At 38.1% G+C, this 23608-nt stretch overlaps 4 protein-coding genes across 8 annotated transcripts; 3 read left to right on the plus strand and 1 right to left on the minus strand.

Moving 5' to 3' along the window:
• Positions 1-20: 20 nt before the first annotated feature.
• On the plus strand, positions 21-3533 carry tmem258 (transmembrane protein 258). The gene is made up of 4 exons (XM_042412138.1): positions 21-128; positions 460-569; positions 3153-3281; positions 3380-3533. The coding sequence occupies exons 1-3, from the start codon at positions 126-128 to the stop codon at positions 3277-3279; spliced, it is 240 nt and encodes a 79-aa protein (XP_042268072.1). The 5' UTR covers positions 21-125; the 3' UTR covers positions 3280-3281; positions 3380-3533.
• Positions 3534-3855: 322 nt separating this feature from the next.
• On the minus strand, positions 3856-7396 carry tmem138 (transmembrane protein 138). Of its 3 annotated transcripts, XM_042412137.1 has the most exons (6): positions 7279-7396; positions 6491-6665; positions 6193-6335; positions 4882-5053; positions 4714-4789; positions 3856-4627 (listed from the first exon to the last, which is right to left on the minus strand). In XM_042412137.1, exons 3-6 carry the CDS (start codon positions 6318-6320, stop codon positions 4515-4517), a joined length of 489 nt encoding a protein of 162 aa, XP_042268071.1. In that variant the 5' UTR covers positions 6321-6335; positions 6491-6665; positions 7279-7396; the 3' UTR covers positions 3856-4514. The 3 variants fall into 3 exon arrangements, with proteins under 3 accessions (XP_042268071.1, XP_042268069.1, XP_042268070.1); XM_042412135.1 differs by having other exon boundaries at positions 6193-6665; positions 7244-7396; XM_042412136.1 differs by lacking the exon at positions 7279-7396 and adding an exon at positions 7041-7168 and having other exon boundaries at positions 6193-6665.
• A 238-nt stretch (positions 7397-7634) lies between these two features.
• Positions 7635-17654, plus strand: cracr2b (calcium release activated channel regulator 2B). Of its 2 annotated transcripts, none has more exons than XM_042412132.1 (18): positions 7635-7740; positions 10531-10787; positions 10868-10979; positions 11088-11235; positions 12271-12417; positions 12556-12646; positions 12739-12834; positions 12920-13107; positions 13765-13836; positions 14021-14075; positions 14967-15046; positions 15147-15267; positions 15465-15591; positions 15694-15775; positions 15888-16002; positions 16232-16339; positions 16474-16550; positions 17321-17654. In XM_042412132.1, the coding sequence occupies exons 2-18, from the start codon at positions 10533-10535 to the stop codon at positions 17403-17405; spliced, it is 1959 nt and encodes a 652-aa protein (XP_042268066.1). In that variant the 5' UTR covers positions 7635-7740; positions 10531-10532; the 3' UTR covers positions 17406-17654. The 2 variants fall into 2 exon arrangements, with proteins under 2 accessions (XP_042268066.1, XP_042268068.1); XM_042412134.1 differs by having other exon boundaries at positions 7705-7793.
• Positions 17655-17780: 126 nt separating this feature from the next.
• On the plus strand, positions 17781-23026 carry cd151 (CD151 molecule). 2 transcript variants are annotated; one of them, XM_042412283.1, is made up of 9 exons: positions 17781-17982; positions 19022-19106; positions 19744-19935; positions 20524-20598; positions 21058-21078; positions 21417-21521; positions 22271-22426; positions 22515-22601; positions 22738-23026. In XM_042412283.1, exons 2-9 carry the CDS (start codon positions 19023-19025, stop codon positions 22795-22797), a joined length of 780 nt encoding a protein of 259 aa, XP_042268217.1. In that variant the 5' UTR covers positions 17781-17982; position 19022; the 3' UTR covers positions 22798-23026. The 2 variants fall into 2 exon arrangements, with proteins under 2 accessions (XP_042268217.1, XP_042268218.1); XM_042412284.1 differs by lacking the exon at positions 21058-21078 and having other exon boundaries at positions 17782-17982.
• Positions 23027-23608: the final 582 nt, after the last annotated feature.

Genomic DNA, 23608 nt, shown 5'->3' on the forward strand with positions numbered 1-23608 from the left:
CTGAGGATTAAAAGCGCACAAATTCCAACGTAAACTGTACGTCACCGCAAAAACCAGGAAGCGTTAGTCAGTACGTGGCCTTCTCAGCTTAGATCACAGAACCAGGAGCTTCGCCGCATCACAAAATGGTAGCTTTTTCTGCGACATATTTCGTTTTTATAAATCCACATCTTGTATACAGTCATGATTTAAATGTAGATCTTATTCTCAAACTATGCACTCTCTGCGGCGTTGTGCTTTGTTTAAGCTAAATATGTGCAGACTAGCAGAGTAACGTTGAGTTAGCCTCTCGTATCAAACTCATTGATCAGCTTCTCTGTTAAAACAAATCAATGAAGCTTTTCTGCAACGCCAATCAAACGCTATAAACTCGAGTCATTATGGTAGCATGTGAATTAGTTAGAGGTGATGTAACAAACCTGCTTGCATCTGATTTCTCTGTCTTTGCTGTGGCCGCAGGAACTCGAGGCTATGACCCGATACACCAGCCCGGTGAACCCGGCTGTGTTCCCCCACCTCACTGTGGTGCTGCTGGCCATCGGCATGTTCTTCACCGCCTGGTTCTTTGTGTATCCTTAACGGTGTGATGCTTGTAACACATCAGACCTCACTGTGTATGTGGTAAACGTGGAGGAGGACATTACTGTAGAGAGGAAACAGGACGCTGAAGTCAGCCTCTGGTTCGGGGTTAGGGGTTCTCCGTTTTTTTTTTTCTCCACTTACACTTATTAGAGTGTTAGACATCACAGCAAAAGCCTAAACACTGTTCAAACCTACTTTCAGATTTGTGAAACCTTTCTTATTTAGCTTATGAAAACAAATAAGGTTTCACTGCTTTGTTCCCATCCAGACCACAATAGACCAGGTCCAGATCAAAACCCACTATACTTAGACTTGTCAAATCTGGACTAGATTATTATTATAAAGATTTGGCAAGTCTAAGTAGAGTGGTTTTTGATGTGGACCTAGTCTAATGTGGTCTGCATGGGAAGAAAAGCAGTGAAATCGCCCTTTTTTCTGTTTTTACAATTAGAATGAAGGTTTCACAAATCTGAAACTGTGTTTTAATGAATCTCTGGAGTCTCCTTGTTAATCATGTTCAGATTTGATAGGTCTAAGTATAGTGGTTTTTGATCTGGACCTGGTCTAATGTGGTCTGGATTGGGGGGAAAAAGCAGTGAAATCACCCCTTTTTCAGTTTTCATAAGCAAAATAAAACGTCTCACAAATCTGACAGTGGGTTTAAACAGCGTTGAGGCTTCTGCTATGTTGTCTAACACTTTTTCATAAGTGTAAGTGATGAAAAAAGAATAAGCCGTTAAATATCATTATTTATGTTTCCCTTAACTTTCGGAAGCTAACTTCAGTGTTGTAAAAGCAACTAGGGTTGCAACTAATGATTATTTTCATTATTGATTAATCTGTCAATTGTTTTCTTGATTACTTGATTAGTTGTTTGGTCTAAAAATGTCAGAAAATGGAAAAAAAAAATGTTGATCACTGTTTCCCAAAGCCAGAGGTGATGTCCTCAAATATCTTCTTTTGTCCCAACCATCAGTTAAGATTACTATCAGTTTACTACTACTATATAGAGGACTAAACAAACCAGAAATTATTCACATTTAAAGGATAGGTTCTCAATTTTCAAGTCTGTATTAAAACAATAGTCAGATTCCCAAATGGACACTGAAAAAGGTTTTCCTCGCTGTAATCATTTAACTTGCCATTAAAAGATTCCCTTCAAATGTGCTTCCAGTGTAAGTGATGGGTCATTTTGTGCAAAATGCATTTAAAAGTTGATCTGAAGCTTATATGAGGCTTCAGCAGTCTGTGTTAGTCATATCAAGTGGATATCTGCCACATTTACAGTCTTTTTAGCATCAAATTCCCTCTTTGTGTTTCCCTGTCGAGCTACAGTGGAAGTATAGTAACAAAAAGAGGGACTCTGGCACTAAAAAGACTGTAACATTGAAAGATATCTTCTTGATTTGACTAATTTGGACTGAAGCTTCATATTAGCTTCAGTTAAACTTTTAAATACATTTTTGTACATAAGGAGGCTTGTGGATTTTGGTCTCCGTCACTTACATTGTAAGTGCATCATGAAGGAATATACTGTAAGTTAACGTTTGTGATCATTCCAGTGCTTTAACCTGCTGTAGCCAATCTACTTACCTTATTTGCTATTTTGCAAACTATACCAGATGTTTTATGTGTTTGAGTGTTTCCTAAAACCCCTTAGACAGCCAGTGGTTTCCCAAAGTTTCAGCACAATGTGAAAACTCACTTGCTTGAGATTAGTATCACAGTGAGTGCTCATGCAGTTGCTTTTATTTTTGTCAGTTACAATTCTCAAATTTTCAAGTCCTAAAACAACAGTCAGGTGCTTTAATGAACACTGAAATATGTTTTTTTTTTTTTTTTGCTGCAATCATTCCTCCTGTTTATGCTGAGCATTTGTCCCCCATTGAAAAGTGGACATGATGGACACTATGAGAGACTAACCACCTGAAGGAAGCTTTAAGTCTCTTTAACTTAAGTTTTGTATTTTACTGACATGAACAGAATCTAGTGGCTGCCTGGAAGAAAGGAAACACATTAGAAAATCTAACAAGCTACAGTATGTTTCTGAAAATTGTTATGTATTATGTTTTTGAATAGTAGCAAATGGGCTAAGTTTTTGAAAAATGCTCATGTAAGACTTTACGTCAACATGATACCTTCAGTGACCTCCTTGCTTTTTACCACTGAGTCACCACAGCATGCTGAGTGATAATAAATCCTCTTAAAGTTTATGAAAACAAACTTAATGAAGAGTACTGGTGTGTCTGTGTTGTGCACCATTGTGTGGTCCAAATTAACACTACAAAGCATTTACAAAGTCAGAATTATCTCAGAATTATTCATTTCTAAATATAAGATTACCAGCTGAACATTAAAACATCTTGGTTGGAAACGTCAATACAAAGCCTAACTCCGTACAAGAACTAAATCTAAGCATCATTTTTAAATTTAACTCACTATTTGAGTTCACTTGTGTTTTGTGTATATTAGTGAATTCAGTTTCAAATAGTCATATAATCAATGATTAGGCCTTTTTAAATAAGTTTTTTGTGCCTTTTTATATAAGTTAGCCCTTAACTTTTCATCAGCTACGAGGTGACTTCAACAAAATACACCAGGGACGTCTACAAAGAGCTGCTGATCTCCCTTGTAGCTTCACTGTTCATGGGCTTCGGTGTGCTGTTCTTACTCCTCTGGGTCGGCATCTACGTATGAAGGTACATTTAAGATTTCTCCTCATGAAAGCCCGATCATCATTTTCAACTGCTGAAACAGTTTGTAGTTGTTAACTGTTCTTCACTCTTTCTTGTTTCAGGTGACTAATTTCAAACAACATGACACATTCCAGTGGACCGGATGACATCACACAACAGGAACTGGATTTTGGATTTGATTGGACTGCACTGACATTATTACGGGATCATATGGACTTTGGGTTTCTTTTCACAAGTAAAGAGGAATTTGTACAACTTTTGGTGTCTTTCTTTGTTTGGCCTTATGGCTGCAATTATCACTATTTATCAAAACTCCTAATTTAAGATTTTAAAAGTTATACAGAATGTTGATGAACAATTTTAGAGACAACAGACCTTAATTGCACAACAACTGAGCCTGTAGCGTGCTTAAGAATTGGTTATTTCAGACACACAGGAGACTATTTATGGTTTGTTGCACCAGTGGCGTCTAAAACCTCAATCCCTCATTAATCTTTGAGTTAAAAATAGAGCAGTCTGTTTCACCTTGTCTCCAGGATAATACTGACTACCATAGCGATGAAGGATTACACCGGGATTAGAGAAGGAGTATTTAATAAAAACAGCGGGAACACGATTCAAAGATGACGGATGATTGGATTCACATGAAAATCAGAATTGGCTTATTAAAAGAACAATCATGTAAAAACACATACTAGCCTTACATAAGGCAAAATAAACCAGCAGGTTTCTTCCTTTGCAGGGGAATAAGACTTTTCCAACAAAACTATTACATGTTCTACAAATTATTGTACATTAAAACAGATACACAATAAACAAGATAAACATGCAGTGGGAGAACACCTGCATCTTCACTGGGCTTTTGACATTCTTTCAAGGTGTTGTGTTCTGTCTGTAACTCAAATTGATTTACAAAGGCCACATAGATTAACAGACTCAATCCTGATTAATACAATACTACGCATGCCATGGTTGGCTTACCTGCCACTGTAAACCTTTTAACCCGGCTGCCCACTTGGCTCCGTAAGAGCCAGTAAATACAAACTGTGGTTGAGACTTTGCTTCATCTGCTTTACTTCTTAATGAGTTCTGTTGGTGTTCAATATCACTAAACCTCTGCTTTATTCTACGTGCTTAATAGCGTTATGGGTAGCTGCTGATGAAGCCAAATGTTAGCATGTCAGAAGTGTCTTTCTTGGAAGTTCCTTTTAAGTCTCTCTCAAAACTGCCCGTCCTTCACAGACGAGCTCTGGCGAAGGCTTCACGCAACCAAAGAGAGTCCTCATAGAGCCTCGGGTCTCCCAGATACTCCGCTGTGCGCTTATACAAGTAGTAATACAACACTGCAGCTATTAAGAGAAAGAAGTATTCAATGAAGACAACAGAAAATAGAACAGTTGTGGAAAATGTGCCTCTAGTCTAATCGAACATTTACCTGTTCTCTGGAAAACGAAGAGAGCTTGAAGACCATCTGTCCAAACAAAACGGTTCGATGAAAGCCATCTGAGGTTCTAGCAAAAAAAAGAGAAATACTTATCAGGCAAAGTTTGTATTGGTCAAAATCCTGCACTGGCATTGATTTCCTCAATATTTCATAGCATACCAGCACCCAGCAGTGGAAGCAGATGCTGAGAGTCAGGTAAAGAGCCGAGAACATCAGCAGAGCTCTAAATCGCTCCAGCAGCAGGGACACCAGGCCGACCTGGAACACGTAGGTGTTGAACATCATCAGCAGGATGATGATCACGTTGAACAAGATGGCGATGTCCTGGATGCTGCAAAGATAGTTTTTGTTATATTGACGTTTGTGGTGACAAGTGTGTCTTTAAACTACTAATCTATGCAGCAGTAAAGTGCAAATAAAATACATCAGATCATGTCAGAGCGAAGGACGGTGTGGGACATAGGTTTTCTAACAGAGTACGGTCTTTATAGAATTATAAACTTTCAGGTAGTGGTGGTTGTTGAAAAACTCAAGAAAGTTAGCAAGAGTGGATCTCTTTGTGACAAGGCTTCATTAACTCTCAGGTCATTTTGTAATAGTTAAAACTCCAATATTGTAACAGGAGGATATGAGGTGTTTGTCTTATGAAAGCATGTTTATCAGTCCTGATTTTTTACGAACTATTAAATAAAAAACAGCCACTGAGTAGCATTTTATCACAAAGAGTTGCCTTGGTATCTTTCATGAATACACAAAGGACACAGTGGATTGGCCAAATAGTTATCAACATATTTCTGACAGAGCAGCTGCAGCTCTAAAAATAATGAAACTTTGGGACAACACTGATGATAACCTGTTAGTGAAAGAGCTGAAGCGAAATCTCTTCACAACCTCAAAGGTGATACATTTCACAAATAGACATAGTTATGCTAATAACCTTTTAAAAAGTAAATGCAAAAATTTTCTGTCAGTAAAGCAAATTTTATCTAAGTAATGTAGATCTCTGGCAGCTGCTTTCAGTGATTGTTTGGCTGCTGTATGATTCAATTAGAGAGCTACAATAAGAGCAAGAAGAGCTGCTACTTTCAAACTCACACCAAACATGTTTAGTTTTATCTGTACCAAATGAGACACCCAGGAGTACAATGTAGATCAACAAAAAATATTAAATCATTATTAATTAATCTATTGGATTTTGCATTAATTGATTGTTCACATCATTCATAAAATAAATTTGGGTTGAAATTCATAATGATATGACATATGAATGATACGACTAACAATTAAGTTACGAAGTGAAAGCCTTCACACGTGAAACTGCAACCAGAAAGCGTTTGGTTTTTAACTGATAAATGAGTAACACAATCTATTATGAAATACAGGATCAATTAATTGCAATACATTTCTTTTCAGTTTATGTTCTAATCACCGACTGATGTATAAACAAACCACTTAAGTTCAGTGACTTACATGAAAAGCACAAGCTGGATGACAGGAGCTGCTCTCAAGAGTTCACTGAAGGAGTTCACGAAGAGGTCATAGGCCAGTAGTGTCAACTGGATAAGCAGCACCAGTGAGTAGTTGCCAGTCTGCAGCATCTTAAGGGGTTGATCCTACAAACCCACAAGTTTCACAGTCTCCTCTCCTCCTCTGACTATTTGTCTTTACAGAAACTAAATGCAGGCGCAGCAGTCTGGAAGCAGACAGACTCTACTTGTCCATTCACATAGTCAGAAACTGATGGTTTTGTCTATAAATACTTTATCACCTTAGGTATCTTTCACTCCAGTTTGCGTCTCTGTTCAGAAACATGTTGCTTGTTGTCCTCAATGAAAAAGCATCTTGTTGATGATTGCAGGCAGTCCAGGATATCAAATAAGATGTTTTCAAATGCTGCATGTTGGCATCTTTAGTGTGGAAGGTCTCCTCATCTGCTGAATTACCTGATGAAGAACAGAACAGTGAAACAACAACAATTTGTTATTTTTTTAATAGAAAGAACCGTGTAATATTAATGCCTCTAATACAGAGCAGTATCTGATGTATGTTCGCTGAAGCCAGCCATCCGCAGTGTGCGGGTAAGGGTTGATGTAACTCTTCTATCTCACTCAGCTAAATTAGCAGTAAACGTAGCTATATAAGGTCAGCATGCTCAGGCTGTTACACAGGCATGACATGTTAAGGTCACGGCTGGGATTACAGATTAATTTCACCTAAGCAGACACCACTGTCTCTTGTTTCGTTGTTGTTGTTGTTGTAGTGGTGCACTCCCACTCTTTCTTTTTACGCATTTCATCTACACATAACGGCAGTCTCACGTTATTTAGTCCTGGCTGCAGATAATCTTGGAGATTGATAGTAGATTTGCTGACTGTTTTCCACAACTGATCACTCGGCTGGCGCTGATACAGCTGAGATTTCAACTTCGAAGAATTCCCTCGTTAACCAACACTGAGTTTTCTCACTGTCGTATAAGTAGGCTTCACAAACGCAATTAAAACAACACATAGATTACTCTTACCGACAGAGAATGTGTGCGGAATAAAAATAAGTCACCTGGAGCCAAGAAGAAGCAGTAAATTGCTCATGTTCCTACTTTTATCGGCAAACAATGCACTCGGAGCGCACACCCCTGCTTTTCAGCTTTTCAGCGGTAACGTATGCATTTCCGTGAATTCCATGGTAACGGTACTTCTTACCGTAACAACGGACTTATAGGCTCTTAGAATATTCGTCAAATAAAATATTGACATAGTGTAGCGATTTCTAAGTATGTAATTGTAAAAATATTGGTTTATTAAACTTTGAAAAAAAATAAATCTAATTTAAAGCAGCTGCTGTTTGGAAATTAAAAGCAATTAATAGGAAAGAAAAAATGTCTCGTAGGCTCCACTGAGCATTACGGTAAACATCAATATCACACAGTCGTAACCGCCACCCAGCGGCTAAAGTCAGCACTCGACTGAATTACTGAGATGTGACCAAAGGTAGTAGACACCTGCGTCCATGACACCGTGGGTGAGTGCTCAAAGTTTCTACAACTTCGCTGAATTGACGTAAAATACAGTAATGTGAGTCTTTTATAAATATTAAGGCAGCGTAGACATTCACTTTGTCCGCTACGCTGGAGCAAAAGCCGACTAACTGTTGTTTGTTTGCCCCTTTAATAATAATTGTAACTTACATCGTTTCCTTCTGTTAATTTTGGCTTTCCTCAGCTAGCTACATTGCTCTGAAATTGTTCGTATGAAAGCTGTTGTATTAATTGTTAGCTTCCAAATTGGGTTGAACTTTTAGTACAGTCGCAAATGAACATGGGCACACTGTCTGTTCAGTCACCAGAGCTGTCACAGTGTTTTCAAGCAACATATGCTCCAACTCAAGTAATATAGTCAGGCTGAATATGGTTATATGTTGTTATCACAAAACCTGTACGACCCTCTTAAGTTTGACTGACAGCTTTGTAGCCTACAGTATGTACTCTGCAATCACTTTGAAGGCACTTTCCCTGAAAGTGACAGCAACTCCACCTTGCACCACACACCGACCTTGCAAAATAATGTGTTAACGATAGGTGTGTAAGTTTATTTGACCTTTGGCGTGGCTGTTGGCTAGTTTGAACTCTGGTTTGACACAAACAATCCTCAACTTAATGTTTACACAAGTCTTATCTGGTATCCCAGGCTGACATATCATATCCTGTGTTATATTTTGCAGGTTTTAAAAGATCATTTGCAATATGCTTTATCAGCAACTATTTTTTAGGTGTTGCTTTTATGCTTTTATAGATAGTGTGCAGTAAAGCATGCCTGGAAAGATAAGCAGCATTTGAAGATTTCAATTCAGTGTGCATCTGAGCCTGATGAGCTCCTAAAAAATCTGTTTTCTGCATAGTTTTTGAAACATTTTTTATTCTGTTTAGAGTGAGGCCATTTATGATTTATGCTGATATGTGTGTAATAGAAATGCCATCTAACCTGAAGACTGATTGTGTGTGGTGCTTGTATCCATCATAAATCACTGTTTTATGAATGTTCAGAGATATCGTGGCATATGTTTCCCATAGCCTAGTTCTTTTTAGAGTAAAATTTGTTTGACAATGCAAACGCCTGCAAATGTTTTATTTGCATCTCCCCTGGCTATCCGCCTGCCCGTTCAAGTACACAATAACTCTCCTCACATGACAACATCCTGTTTTTTTACTCTCTACACATCCTGGTGTACAGTCATGGACACAGGGAGGAATATTAGTTCCAGTTTTCCTCTCATAAATTAACAGTGAGGAAAACTGGTTGTGCTGTATGAAGTCAGGACTCCCTGTCATACCTTACCCAGGAATTTTAACACTTTGAATACAATTTTTTTTATAAAACATTCTGCTTTTTAACATACATTTGTTGCTGGATTCCTCAAACTGTTATCTTGAATGTAGACATGTCTGACAGCCTGATCATAGCAGCTGTAGATTACGTGAACAGTCACAGCTTAGTTTGTTCTGCATCTCGTGTTTGACAAGGGAGGACCTGTAAGTCAGCTGCTCACAATATCTTGTGGCACTATGAGAGAAGAAGTGTCTTTTTATTCACTTTAGTTCATCAAGAAAGTAAAAGTGAATGTCTGTGATGATGCCTCAGACAATTATTATCCAGCGATTAAAAAAACTTTAACACCATTTCTTTTTTAACCTTTATTTCTTCAGGGGATTTTTCAGAAATACAATACAGACAGTCCTGTGGTTCAACAGTAAGGCTTTCCCGATTGCCTGGGGCCAGTAAAATGCCACATTGGACTTTTATGTATATTTGACCCTTTTTCTAAATTCAAATTTAATATATGTATATGTTCATGCTTTTTTGTTCTGTTTTTTTTATTTATATTAATTCATAATTATTAAATTCTCAGTGAAGTTTACTGTTTCAGTGCACTGATGTCATTTTATACAATGACATTTATTGTTAAACTGTAAAATATCATGCCTCCATTACATATCTTTGTGTTTGATAATCACATTTGAGGTCGCAAAAAATGTGCATTTATGTATATATTCTGTATATGTAAGATTATCAGCCAATATATTGATATCAGAATTTTTTTACTGCCTAATATAGGTATCAACGTCGGCCCAAAAAATCCAGTATCAGTCGGGCCCTAGTTCTCTGACACACAGCAAAACCCCCTCCCCTTGCACACATCAGAGAATATTGGCACGCACAGTTGGCCAATCCAAGGTTGAGTAGGCTAGTAGTGTGATGCATGAAACAAACATCTCTCAGGATCATGTGAGCGCTATCAAACAGAGGAATCAGTGGAGTATGTAAATTATTACTGCCATAAATACTCTCAAGAATGAGAAACATTAAAAAAGGGAATCAGGAAGCTTGAAGTAGTAGAAATGAGAAATAAAAAATGTATTTGCCATCGGGTTAGAGAGTCTATGCCATTATTTGAAGGAAATTGGGCTGATCAAAAGACTTTAGTGTTCAGTAGGGGATGCATCATAACCATTTTCGATATGCAAGAATGTTCGTTACTTCACATCTATGACTCTGTGTCCTTGTTCTGTTTCATTTAGCCTACTCAAAGATTAAATATGACAATTAACTTTACTTTTTGTTGTTTTTTTTTTGTTTGATAACCACTAATAAATAAAACAATTTGTATAGAGGCAAGTAAAAACTGATTTTGGGCAAGTAGATTTCTGACCCACTTGCAAAAAGTGGAAAAAAAAAAAACATTAATGTTGAACCCTGAGTCCTGTATGATAGACTCACACTAACTCCCTAATCCTTCCTGTTTTCCTCTGTGCAGTCATGTCTAAGTGGCTGAACGATGGCGAAGTACTGGTGGGTCAAGGTAGTGGTGAGGCAGTACCAGTAAGTCCCAGACCACGGGGCCTGCCAGCTGGGAGCCCCAGGTCGGGCTGGGGTCGTAACCCTCTAACTTCAACCACCAATAGAGAAACAGTGACAGGAAGCCCTCAGGCAGAGACCATGGGCAAGGCCAAGGAGCTGTTTGTGCTGTGTGACAAAGAGGGGAAAGGGTTCATCACAAAGCGGGACATGCAGGTGAGCAGCTAGTTTGGCAGAATGACAAAATGTAGACTGATTGTAGAGTTGAGTTGAACTTTCTACTTTCTTCTGGGCAGAGGCTACAAAAGGAGTTGCCGTTGTCGCCTGAACAGCTGGAGACGGTGTTCGAGAGTCTTGACCGAGACAGCAATGGGTTCCTTACTCCTGTTGAGTTCAACACAGGACTTGGTGAGCGTCTTGTTTTGATTGATTTGAGACCACTTTTTACTTTTCATTCACATCTGACTCGTCCTCTTTCAACCAATTCCTCTGTTCCTCTGTCTGTCCGTGGTGCAGGTGAGATGGTGGGACTGGAGGACACGTCTGAACAGATTGAAGATGAGACAGAAGAGGATATAGACAAGGAGGACTGGTCCCAAGACCCTGCTGCAGTTCGATTTGTAAACATACTGATGGAGTTAGGTGCTGACAAGCTCTTCAGCAAGTAAGATCACAACCACACCCGTAGACTTCTACAGTAGCAACAATATAGTACAAGCTATATCTTTAAAATATTAGCATAAGGGTGGCCATATCTTCCTAAAAACATGGGAAATTGATTAGTCAATTGATAGAGAATTAATTGGTAACTAATGCTAATCGAATAATCGTGTTAGTCATTTTTTTATGGAAAAATACCAAACATTTGGTATTTGCAGCTTCAAAATGGTTAATAAATAATTCAATAATGAAAATAATAGTTAGTTGCAGCACTGTACTTCTTACAACTGAACTACCGAGTACATTTTACCCATTTAGCACACACAATGTGTTCTTGTGTCATATTAAATTGCAATATTTGTGTATTTACTGGGGACAGACAGATATTTAAATATTTGTGGGGCATGTTAGGCAGATGTTGAATAAATAAATGGAGATAAGATGATAAATAAGATAATAAACATTACATGATATATATTCTCTTGTTGTACACTGCTGCCAGGAAAAATCCCAAGCTTAACTTTATAGTCCCAGCAGCTCCATATTAACATATTAAAATGTTGAATTCTCTTCCGGTTTGATACAAAAAGGTACGTTTTATACATCTTAGAGGACAACTCATAAATTAAGATGTTGCAGTGCAGTTTGTTAAAGTGGATAACATAACATAAGGAGATGCTTGTTGAATAGGTGACAAGTTTAAGACAAAACAACAAAGTGTCTTACAAAGGAGATTCTTCAAGTCTCTGCTCAATTGATGAACACCATGTTGATGATGTTGTAGAGCGCTGTGGGTCCAAAGTCTCCTGCACGGTTGGGTTGAGATCTAGTGACTGTAAAGACTCATTTTGATTACTCATCAAACCACTCAGTGACCCCTCGTGCCCTGTATTTAGACAAACATAACAAATGCTTGTTATGTTTGTCCACTGATGTAATTTGTCATCTGTTTGTACATGTGTGTTGTTTTAAAGGCTTTGTCTTTTTCTAATATAATTTGTTGGTGCTGAAAGGTTAACTGTCATGTGTTGTGTGTCAGTCAGCAGGAGCTCTGTTTACTGTGGTGTGAACTGCACAGACACAGACCAGAGCAGCTGAGTGTCCTGGAAGGCGTCCTGGTCCAAGCGGTGTCCCATTTACAGGACTCCATCAGAGAGAGAGACAGTCTGGAACAAGCTCTACGCAGGTCAGTGCCACCCTCCTCCCATTGCCCCCCACATATGCAAACAAGTACACATTCATTCTGCCCAGTGGACTCAACTGTGAATATTCAGATTGTGTCGAGTCTTATAAATTCATTCAACATTGATTTGCTCTGTTGTAGACGGGAGAGTGAACATGATCGGGTTGTTCGGTCCATATATGAAGAAATGGAAAACCAAATCAGAGAGGAAAGAGAAAAACGTCTGGCTCAGGTACAGATGTGTGCTATTTAGTCCAACTATTATCTCATTTAGCAGAAGTGATTTTACCTAATAGCATTTAATGAATTAATTGTGAAATCAAGGACAGTATGAGACAGAAGCAGAGAGGACAAGAACTTGAGGAGGAGCTGAAGATGCGGGAGCAAGAGTTGGAGAATACACTGACCAAACAGAAAGAGGTAGGCGTCCAAGTAGTTCTAATGTTATTTCTAAAGAGTGTGTCAGTGTAATGAGTGAGTCAACAGGACCTGTCTTTGTACTAAGCTGGAGTCCAGAATCCGGCAGCTGAGCTATGAGCAGGCAAACATCAAGAAGCAGAACCAACAGCTGCGGAGCCTCAACATCCAGCTACAGGAGCAGGCGGAGAGCAGCAGAGAGCAGCTGCAGGTCGCTCTGGGTCAGCTCAGCCTGCTGCAGCTCAAGGCTGCCCAGGAACAAGTGGCCCGACAGAGGTAACAGCACAAGTAGCAGTTCAGATATATGATCATGAAAACACTGTCTCTCTTTGTAATATGGCTAGAATAAAGTTCCGCTTGTTATACTAATTAATTTTATTAACAAACTGCATGAGTACTTTAGTATAAAAACAAAAACAGAAATCACAAGGGAGTCATATGTCTCTCTTTTAGTTTCAGTCAAGCTAGCTGCAGGCTAGGTCAGAAAAAATTACCATAATTCAATATTAGATAAATACAAGAGGCAGAACATTTTCCATGTCATGACAAGTTTGAAAAATACCCAATGTGGAGAAAATATGATGACCGTAAACAATCATATCGGATTTGTTTTTCCACAACAGAGCCTGCTGATCTGATCATACTGTATTTTCAAGAATACAAGGACAAATCTAGATTTTACAACAAATCCCATGAAAAGACCAAAACCTACAACGCATTAGTCCACATCTCAATACTCTCCAACTTCCCTCCCCTCACTGTGATACACAGACTCAAGCACATTTGTTGTGTTTGTCTTAAAGGATAAATCATTTTCTAAATGGATGGGAACTGTAGTTTTTAGCTGACACTGATTTTGGTCTGGGATTTGACAAAACATATATAACATCACCAGACTTATTCTTCAACAGTGGTTTATTTCTTTCACTGTAGAAATGTGATGAAGGTGTCCAGCAACATACAGAAAGAGAAGGATAGTCTCTTCAGACAGCTGGAGCTATTGAGGTAAGTCTAAAAAGCTGCTGTTTTCTTTTTCCATCAAGTTTTTTGGTTGTGAAGATAGATTACATTTCCTGTACAAAATTTACTGGTAAAAACATTGTGAAATTGAATTCCCACTCACCACTCACCACTGAATATGGGCCAGCCAGTGTGACAATGGCTCTAAATGATTCTTTTCTCGTTTCAGGGATATGAACAAGAGGCTGCGAGACGAGAAAGATGCCCGACAGTCTCAGAAGAGGGTTAGTCAAAGAAGCTCTGTCCTTCCTCCTCTGCCATTAACTTATTACCTCAGTGAAGACCTTTGTACGCCATGGACACAGCAGATTTATCCACCCTAAGCTAAGTCTTGGAATGGCGTCATGCTTTATTCCATCCTCTGGACAATGATTATTTATATATGGGCAGCTGTTATTTGGTTAGTGATTAAATTTGATGTCATTGACACCGTTTGGGATCTTTGCATGTCAGCAGTGTTTTTTTTTCCGTAGATAAGGGTCAATGAACTGAGGGATTTTGTTGAAAAGACATTTATTCTGTCCTGTGTCAACTTGAACGAAATAGTGTTATATATAAATATATGTTAATTAGTCATTTTGTACATACATTATTTATGCAGGTGAACTGAAGTATTTGCTAAGCTAATAAAGCCTATTTATATAAGCTTATTTATCTCACTCATCAAAGTAGCGCTAATCAAGCACCTCTCAGCAGACTCCCTTTATTCCATCCACAATTCTTTGGAAAAAACAATATGGCATTTTTGCAAAAACTGTTGATTTGTAGCTATTTTTTGGATTTGAACTTCCACGAGTCACAGAACACAAAATATTAATTCTGTACTGATTGAAAACTGTACTGAATATCCCACAATGAACACCTGTTTGTTATTGTATTTTCTTGCAGTATGATTTATAATCAAATAAGTGTATTAAGTGATAAATGATCATGATGTTAAACTACTTTGCAGCAGAATAAATGTCACTATTGAACTGAATTCTTGCTTTTTAAATGTACATAACATTATCTGCCTATTTCTATAAAGAACATATATTCATACAATACAAAAATACAAAATATATACAAATGCGACTAATTTCTTCTGCCTCACTTTCCACAAAAACCTTTTTTAGAATCCAAAAAACACAAAGACTTTGCAGAAGAAAGGGTCAGTCATAGGTAACTACTTACTACAAGACAAGCCACAGAAAAGGTTTGTATGACCAGTTAACGACAATACATGTTTGCAGTGATGTGAGGCAGATCACCCAAGGAAGCAACTAATTTTGTTTTTTAATTTGTTGATCCTGAAGACAGCTGAACTCAACCGGTGAGTTGGAGCAGGACAAAGAGAAAAAAGAGGTGTCAAATTCACCCAAGAGACACCAACCATCATGTAGAGTCAGGTGGGAAAATGTTGAGACTCAAACTCAGGTGGGGAAAATATTAAATCTAACACAAACATACATAAATTCATGCCAAAAACATCAATTTCATAACACAGAGAGCGAGGATGATGCAGATATTGAGAGTCATGCACTCCCTGCTCCCTGCATAGAAAGAAATAAAAAAAAAAAAGACACAACACTGAAATTAAAATGTTAAATTTGGTCCTTTTGCCTGAATTTTAGAGCAAAATTGTCAGTCCTCAGCAAGTATTCAAGGTGGTATTCCTGGGTAATTCAGGGGTAGGTAAGAGCTCCTTCATACAGCACTACTGCACAGGACATTTCTCCAGTAAAATGAACGCTACAGTCGGTAAGCTTTTCAGTTGTTAGCAGCCTTAAACAACCATTAAAATGCTCCTCAGTGAACACATGATCAGTAAAGTATGAAATCAAGGTGCTCTGTCGTTTCTAGGTATAGATTTCCAGATGAAGACTATAACTCTGGACTCCACCACCATCACCCTGCAGCTCTGGGACACTGCAGGACAGGAGAGGTCAGATAGTTTAATTGATCATTTATTCAATTATTTCTTACCACCTGATGAATCGGTTTTACATTTACGGGTGTTCTTTTCCCCCTTTTTCCTTTCACCAATGTCTGTCCAGGTTTCGTAGCATCACTGAGCAGTACTACCGTAAGGCTGACGGTATACTTGCCATGTATGATGTAACTCACTCCCCCTCCTTCACCGCTGTTAGAGGATGGATGGACTCTGTGAAGGTGAGCAGGTGGATATTTGGATGTAAAAACATGCAAAACCGTTTGCCCCGTTTTGAATACACATCCAGGTTATTGACGACACAGAGCAGTAAGAATCTCTGAAGACATTCATACATTACTGGAGTCTTTTTAGAGATACTTTTTAAAAAAATTATTAGGGTTTTTTGGCTTCAGTTAACACTAATACATATTAAAGAGTGTGTACTGTAACCTGCTGTGTCTGTGCCAGGAGAAGATGTGTGAAGATGCCGTACTGATGCTACTGGGGAACAAGCTGGATTTGGCAGATGGTCACAGCAGAGAAGTGACGACAAGAGAGGGACAGAAGCTAGCAGAGGTGAGGTATATTTGAATATTCAAACAACTTTCTGCTGTGATTCGTTCATGATGCCACTGCTTAGGAAGGAGAAATATCTGTTAAAAAAAAAGAAAAAAATTTACAAAAAGAAATTAACCCTCTGGTTTATACAGCAACACCAGGCTTTGTTTTACGAATGCAGTGGCAAGACTGGATGTAATATGGAGGAGCTGATGACTCAGCTGGCGGGGTATGGTGTCTAATTTCTTCACTTAGTCATTCACATGCTTCAAAATGTTTGTTATTAGAGTACACTGTTGCCACACCCAGTTGCCAGTTTATTAAGTACACTACAGTAACTAAAATTAATGCAGTCTAATACAACAGCCCTGGAATAATTCCTCCCTTCGTGAAGGTTATAATGTTATGTTTTTGTTGATTTAGATTGTTGATTCAACTTTATAGTCATTTTGCAAGCTGTAGTTTTGGGAGATGTTAAGTTGTATTGTGTTATACTGACAGGTGTTTCATCACAAAACACATTACAAACTGCAACAAAACTCAAAGACGGGAAGGAGTGTAGAGAAAAAAAGAAAATTGATAAAAAGATATAAAAATATCTATTTAATTTGATTTTTTTTTTTTTAAAGGAGGAGACAAGGGATTAAGACCATTTACAGTAAGGTTCAGTTTAACAATAATAAGTTGTTAAGGTTTGCGGTTCACTTCATATGGCAGTAACTGATTAATTATCTCACCGTCTCAGAGTCATTTTATTGATTAATCACATAATCGTTTCAGCACAATTTCAAATATTGAGTCTGCCCTTAGTGATATAAATGGTGCTTTCCTAATAAACTGGGAGCTGAGCTGGGAGTCCCTCATGTAATTTTTTTTGGCATAAATCTGAGAAGAAGCAAAGCAGCAGGATCAGTGGTGTAAACTGCACAATTAGTGTTACTCTCACATGTTGTGATTTCTGCTGCATTATTTAAAAATATATCATTTTCTTCATCTTAGGATGTTAGTCTCCCAGCGTGATCGACAATGTGAAGATGCGGTTTTACTGACTGAGGAAACTGCTAAAAGAGGCTGCTGTACATGAACAGAAAAAGACTGACTTTCTACTTAAAATTCTCATTTGGTGGATTTAAAGTTTCTTTGTTGGGACAGTTGGATTGAGTAATGGGAAATGTTAAATCCCACACCAATAACAGAAAAGTTTAGTCCAAAGGTCTCTTATTTAATTTTTCTGTGAACATGTTTACTGCATAGTATCTGAAACATTTGTTTTTAATGTTTGTATGTTGTCATGTATCTTGGTAATCCATTCAGTAAAATATATTTTTGTTGACCCCCTCTATTGTCTTACTTCTTCTCAACATTTTTATAACAATGTCCTTTAAGCAACACTAATGTTTTTAGTGCCGAAAGAGCTCTTATGCGTGAGAAACCAGTTGGGGGCAGCCATGCACTTCATAAAGCTTTTGCCCTGCTCTGCCAAAAGAGGACAGACTCTGAGACGCTTGTTGTCGGAGGCTCAGGGTCTGAGTGTCTACTGAGAACTTACAGTGTTGCAGTTAACCTTCAGACAGCAGCAACATTGACACCGGGGTTAGAGGGATCTGGGAAGACGTTACCACGATAATCTACATCCTTCGGGGCCCACCATCTAAAATCAGGTAGGATTACTTTGGTCTGAGCGGAAAGGGAGAGGAGTTTTTCCATGACACAATGGTTTAAAAATAACTCCCAATGTGACCATTGGGGGATTGTTTTTGCTTGACAAATACATTCACACATGCAGTATTTTGTCTGCATGCTTATGTTTTTCATATTTTGATGTGTTTATTGTATTGTCCCTTTAAAATGTATTGACTTGTTTATAAAGAAAGATGTTCACTGATTTCTAAAGTTTTAAATCACTGTCCCCTGAGATGCTCAGAGTCATGTTTCTTAAAATAGAAGTAAAGTAAAGTTCAGTTCAGGCTGATTAAAAACAGACTTTGACAAATTCATGTAAGAGTTAAAAGTCAACAGTATATCACTGAGAGTGTGAGAAGATCAGATTAAGTTACTGGGATAGTGGACATATATATCTGTCGGCTGGATGACATGTGACACAAGTTGTTAAATATGTTTTCCCCACAACATATTTAATTTCATCAGTGAGCTCTTCTCAATACTCTGTTATGACAACTTTTTTCGGGTTTGAAATGCACTACGTTTTAATTTATGGTCTACTGTTCTTTAACTTAAAAGTAATACATATAAAACCATAAAAAATATATCATATGATGTAAGAACATTTCATACATACAGTACTGTAGTTATGCGTGAACTTCACACAGTAAATCATTTTTTCACATGAAAGGTGGAACTAAAGCCGACTGAAAGAGGAAATTCCCACATGTACACCGCAGAGTACCTTCAATCAGATACGGCACTAATAGGCTTTAGCTTGCTGTCATGCAAGTACAAAGATGGGAAGTTATCTTCACTGTAGTATGACAGTAGTTTTGGAGGGTTTGGCCTGCTCTCTGAGCATCTTTTGTTCATTCTTTGGAAGCAAATTCAGTTGTGCAATACAGTTTTCTCCAAAGAAAGTTTTTCAATCGGCAATGTTTTCAGTTGTTTTGTTTTTTTTTTACCTGTGGAGCCTGTTGATTCACAGATGTATATTGACTTACAGTGTACTAATATATAAATTTTTCATTTCAGAATGGAACCACGCAGAGAAAAAACACAGACATGTGGGACAATTTGTCTGAAATATCTACTTTTTATCTTTAACGTTCTCTTCTGGGTAAGTTAACAAATTAAAGACAGCAAAACCTACTGTTGCAGGCCCTAATAAGTGCCATAGTAATTATTAATGACATTAGTACTAATAATCAACTTTTTGTTGCAGCAATAAATGTATTTTTTGCTTCAGATGCCACAGATATTCATTTATGAGAATGAATAACCACTCTATTAAATAACCAGCTTATTCTTTATGTAAAAATATAATACTACGTTCTATGTACTTGATATAAATTCAGTTTGTTGTATCATTTATTGTACGACGTTACAAGAGTTATAATAATTATTAAAATAATTAAAAGTCCATACTTTCTGTCCTGAAAATGCTAGATCTGCTGTACATCTATTACATGTTAAATTTCTTTTATTATTTACTCTCTTTACTTTAATTTCCTTCACTTTATTGTTTAAAGATAGCCTGAATCAGTTCTAGTATCACTCTGTCAGTACATTTTAACAAAGTAGGCACTCAGAGATATGAAATTGTGATTCATATGTATCAGATAAACAAAAGTTGCTACACATCTCTTGAGGCTGAAAGGCGTTGTCTCGCTTGCGTCAACGTTTTAAAATTATTAGCAACATTCTTGACACGAGCATCTGGATTGAATTGGACTGATAATGGTTCTTTCTTTCAGCTTGCCGGAGGGGCTGTGCTGGCGGTGGGAGTGTGGACTCTGGTGGAAAAGAGCGAATACATCAGTTTACTGAACTCCAGCTTCTACTCAGCCTCCGCTTACATCCTGATAGCTGCTGGGCTCGTTGTGATAGTGACGGGGATTATTGGCTGCTGTGCCACTCTGAATGAGATGAAGAGTCTTTTGATTGTGGTGAGGTGGTTCACTCACATAAAACATTACCCTTCACTTCAGTCCACATTAAGACATTAACTCCATTTAATCATGTTGAATCAGAAAACAAGGAAATACACTTTTAAGTTCCTGTTTACACTAGTCTAAGTCTGTGTGTACTGAAAGTAAATCCCTGATGACCTTCTGTCTCATCTACCTGCATTCAGTGCAGCTCATCATGTCAGACAGGCATGGCTGTCAGATATAACAGACAAAGTCATGCACGGTGTGTCTTTAAGAGGTTAGATTTAGAATGCGGGTCATGCCAGAGGAATGAAGGGCATCACAAGCGGCTGCTCGGACTTCAGAGTGTGTGAGAGAGTCAGCCAGACACAGTGAGGAGAAGAGGATATAATACAGAAGCAAAACTACACAAGATCTATGACGTTATTTCTATTCCCATATCCACCGCAACCTTTGCACTGAATAACTTTTTTCCCCGCAATTAAATCACTTCTTCTCTAGAGTACACCTTTTCTTTTGGCTTTTTGAAATGGTTTAAAATTACTTAAATTCTGACATTATTCACAGCTGTGTTGTTGTTCATTTCATATCTCTCCTTTACAGTATTTGATCTTGTTGCTCTGTATTTTCCTGCTGGAAATCATAGCTGGTGTGTTGGCCTACATTAACCATCAACAGGTGAAGTATTTTAACTTCAGTTTGTGTGTGTTTGTAGACAGTTGACCAAAATGTAGTGACAGATTTCAGTTGCATATAATGCTATTTCCGAGATAAATATTTTCCTGATAAGGCTTCTGTATTACCCAGAACAGTTGTAATAATTTATAATCTTCTTTTGTATATAGTATCAACATATATATTTATATTTACAAATCTGACATGTTTTTGTTTTGCTTGTATTTTTAATTAATGCATATTTATGTCATTCCCCTATCCCTTGAATTGATTCACTCTTCTTTTTTTCCCCATCATCTCTATTTCACTTTTTTTTACCACCTTAGAAGCATAAAATACCAAAGTTGCTGCACTCTCTGGTGTGAAATCTTCTCTGCATGCCTCTCTGTGCATGTTCTTCGTTTGTCTTGTTTTTCCATCCTTCTCACACCTCTCTTTCTTCCCCCCTTTTTCTTGCTCCAGTGTTTTCCTTTCTGCTACCAGGTAATCTGCTGCCACTTAATTCCATTTTTATATCAAGCTGTTTCTCTAACAGGTTGATATAAGATGGTCCATTTGTCTCTCTTTGCACTTGTCAGTCAAGCAACAAAACTATTCTTAAAGTTTAACAAGATTTAAGGAATGCTCATGTGGAAAAAGGGAGAGGGGTCAGAGGAGGTATATGCTCATATAGTCTTAGTTAGAGCAATGCACAGGTACAGTGGAATGTTACAGGGGTGGAAAGAAACTTGACCAGGGGCTATTTTTATTGATGGGAGGAGATTTGCAGGTGATACAATTTTCTCGTAAGTGATCGCTGAAGTGCTGCTTCTGTCTCACAGCTGGATGAGGAACTGAGACAGAACCTGAAGGTGACCATGCAGGATAAATACCAGCAACCGGGAGAAGAAAGTGTCACGCACGCTGTGGACAAGCTTCATCAAGAGGTGTGGAAGTGGGATAATCTGTGTTTAAATCACAGCTGATTTTATGGCGGGGCGACCAGCTGCCAGACTGACAAAAAGTAATACTTAAAGGATAAGTTCACAATTTTTCAAGTCTGTCTTCCACACAATCATTTTGTGCAAACATGCATTTAAAAGTTAATCTGAAGCTTATATGAGGCTTCAGCAGTCTGAGTTAGTCATATCAAGTGGATAACTGCCACATTTACAGTCTTTTTAGCATAATATTCATTCTTTGTGTTTCCCTTTTGAGCTGCAGTAGATGTATAGTAACAAAAAGAGGGACTTTGGCACTTAAAAGACTGAAATGTTGAAAGATATCTATTTGATTTCACTAATACAGACAGCTGAAGCTTCATATTAGCTTCAGATAAACCTTTAAATACATTTGTGCACAGAAGAAGCTTGTGAATTTTGGCCTCCATCACTTACATTGTAAGTGCATTATAAAGGGATCTTCTGGTGGTCAGTATGAACAGGAGGAATGATTATGGCAAGAAAAAAAACATTTAAATGTTCATTTGGACACCAGACTGTTGTTTTCAGACGTACATGAAAAATTGTGAACATGTCCTTTAAATGACTGGGAAAAAAACCAGGTAACTTCAGTACAAACTGTCAGTTTGATCAGATAATTTAAATGATAGTTGAGAATCAAATTAAGGTTAGTCACCATCCTCACCCTCATCTTTTTCTATTCTCCTTTCCTCTCTGCACTGGCTGCCTCTCAGTTTAAGTGCTGTGGCAGTAACAGCTCCTCTGACTGGAGAGACAGTGTGTGGATCCAGGCAGCAGAGAACAGGAGACTCGTTCCTGACAGCTGCTGTAAAACCCCAAGTGACCTCTGTGGTGTTAGGGACCATCCCTCCAATATCTACAAAGTGGAGGTCAGTACAACTGTCCAGTTGTCTGTGGAAAACTATTTCACTGTAATAATAAAGGATTGTAATCTCTTTCCTTTCCTTGTGCTCACAGGGAGGCTGCATTATGAAATTAGAGGACTTCATCCTGAGTCAGTTATATATTCTTGGTGCAGTGGGCATTGGGATTGCATTTTTACAGGTAAAGTCCTAACCACCAAAGTTAAAATGAACATACTTTTAAATAGTGTGCCAAACACCAGCAGCTGTACTGTGAAAAATGGTTGTTTCTGTTTGCAGTGTGGAACTAACAAGTTCATCTTGTCTTTTTCTTTCAGCTTGTGGGGATGATGTTTACTTGCTGCCTTTATCGAAATTTGAAAGAAGAGCCATACTGATTTTTGGACTACTCAAATATCACATGTGTCATATCATGCATTGCCAAAATGTTTGGTTAGATACTTAAATGTCTCCAATTTACATATTTCTGTGATTCTGTGAAGTTGTGACTTCAAGTTATGACGTGATGATTTGCAAAATGCACACTCTAAAGGTAATCAAGTCATGTCAATTTTATTTATATGGCGCCAAATCACAACAGAAGTTATCTCAGGACACTTTTTACATAGAGCAGGTCTAGGCTCTTTAATTTACAGAGACCCAACATTCCCCCATGAGCAAGCACTTGGCGACAGCAGCAAGGAAAAACTCCCTTTTAACAGGAAGAAACTTCAAGCAAAACTGGGCTCTAGGTGGGCGGCCATCTGCCTTGACCGCTTGGGTTGAGGGAGAAAGAGGGAGGTGGAGAGGGGGGAGAGAGACACAGAGAAGCACAGCAACAACAATAAGAACAATAATAACAATAGAAATATGACTTATAATAATAATAGCAGGCATGGACATCAAGCAGGATCATGGCAGGAGGTGGTCCACGACCATGATCCATAGAAACCTGCAAGGCATTAGGTGCTAGCTGAAGTGAAGTTTATCAAACTTAGTCCTTAGTACAGTGATACTGTCATGCTGCTGGACAGCACTGTTCTCTTTCTGGAAAATCCCAATGCATGCTTTCAGTATCTTCCTTTATGTTAAAGAGAATGAAGAAGAAGAACCAAAGGCTGCATTTTAAATAGCAGACAATGAGCATGCTGCTGTGGCTACATCTGGAATCAGTGTTGGTCTTTTTGTTTATCTAGCTTATTTTTTTAT

Source organism: Thunnus maccoyii, chromosome 5 (genome assembly GCF_910596095.1).
Source record: "Thunnus maccoyii chromosome 5, fThuMac1.1, whole genome shotgun sequence".
Lineage (NCBI taxonomy): Eukaryota > Metazoa > Chordata > Actinopteri > Scombriformes > Scombridae > Thunnus > Thunnus maccoyii.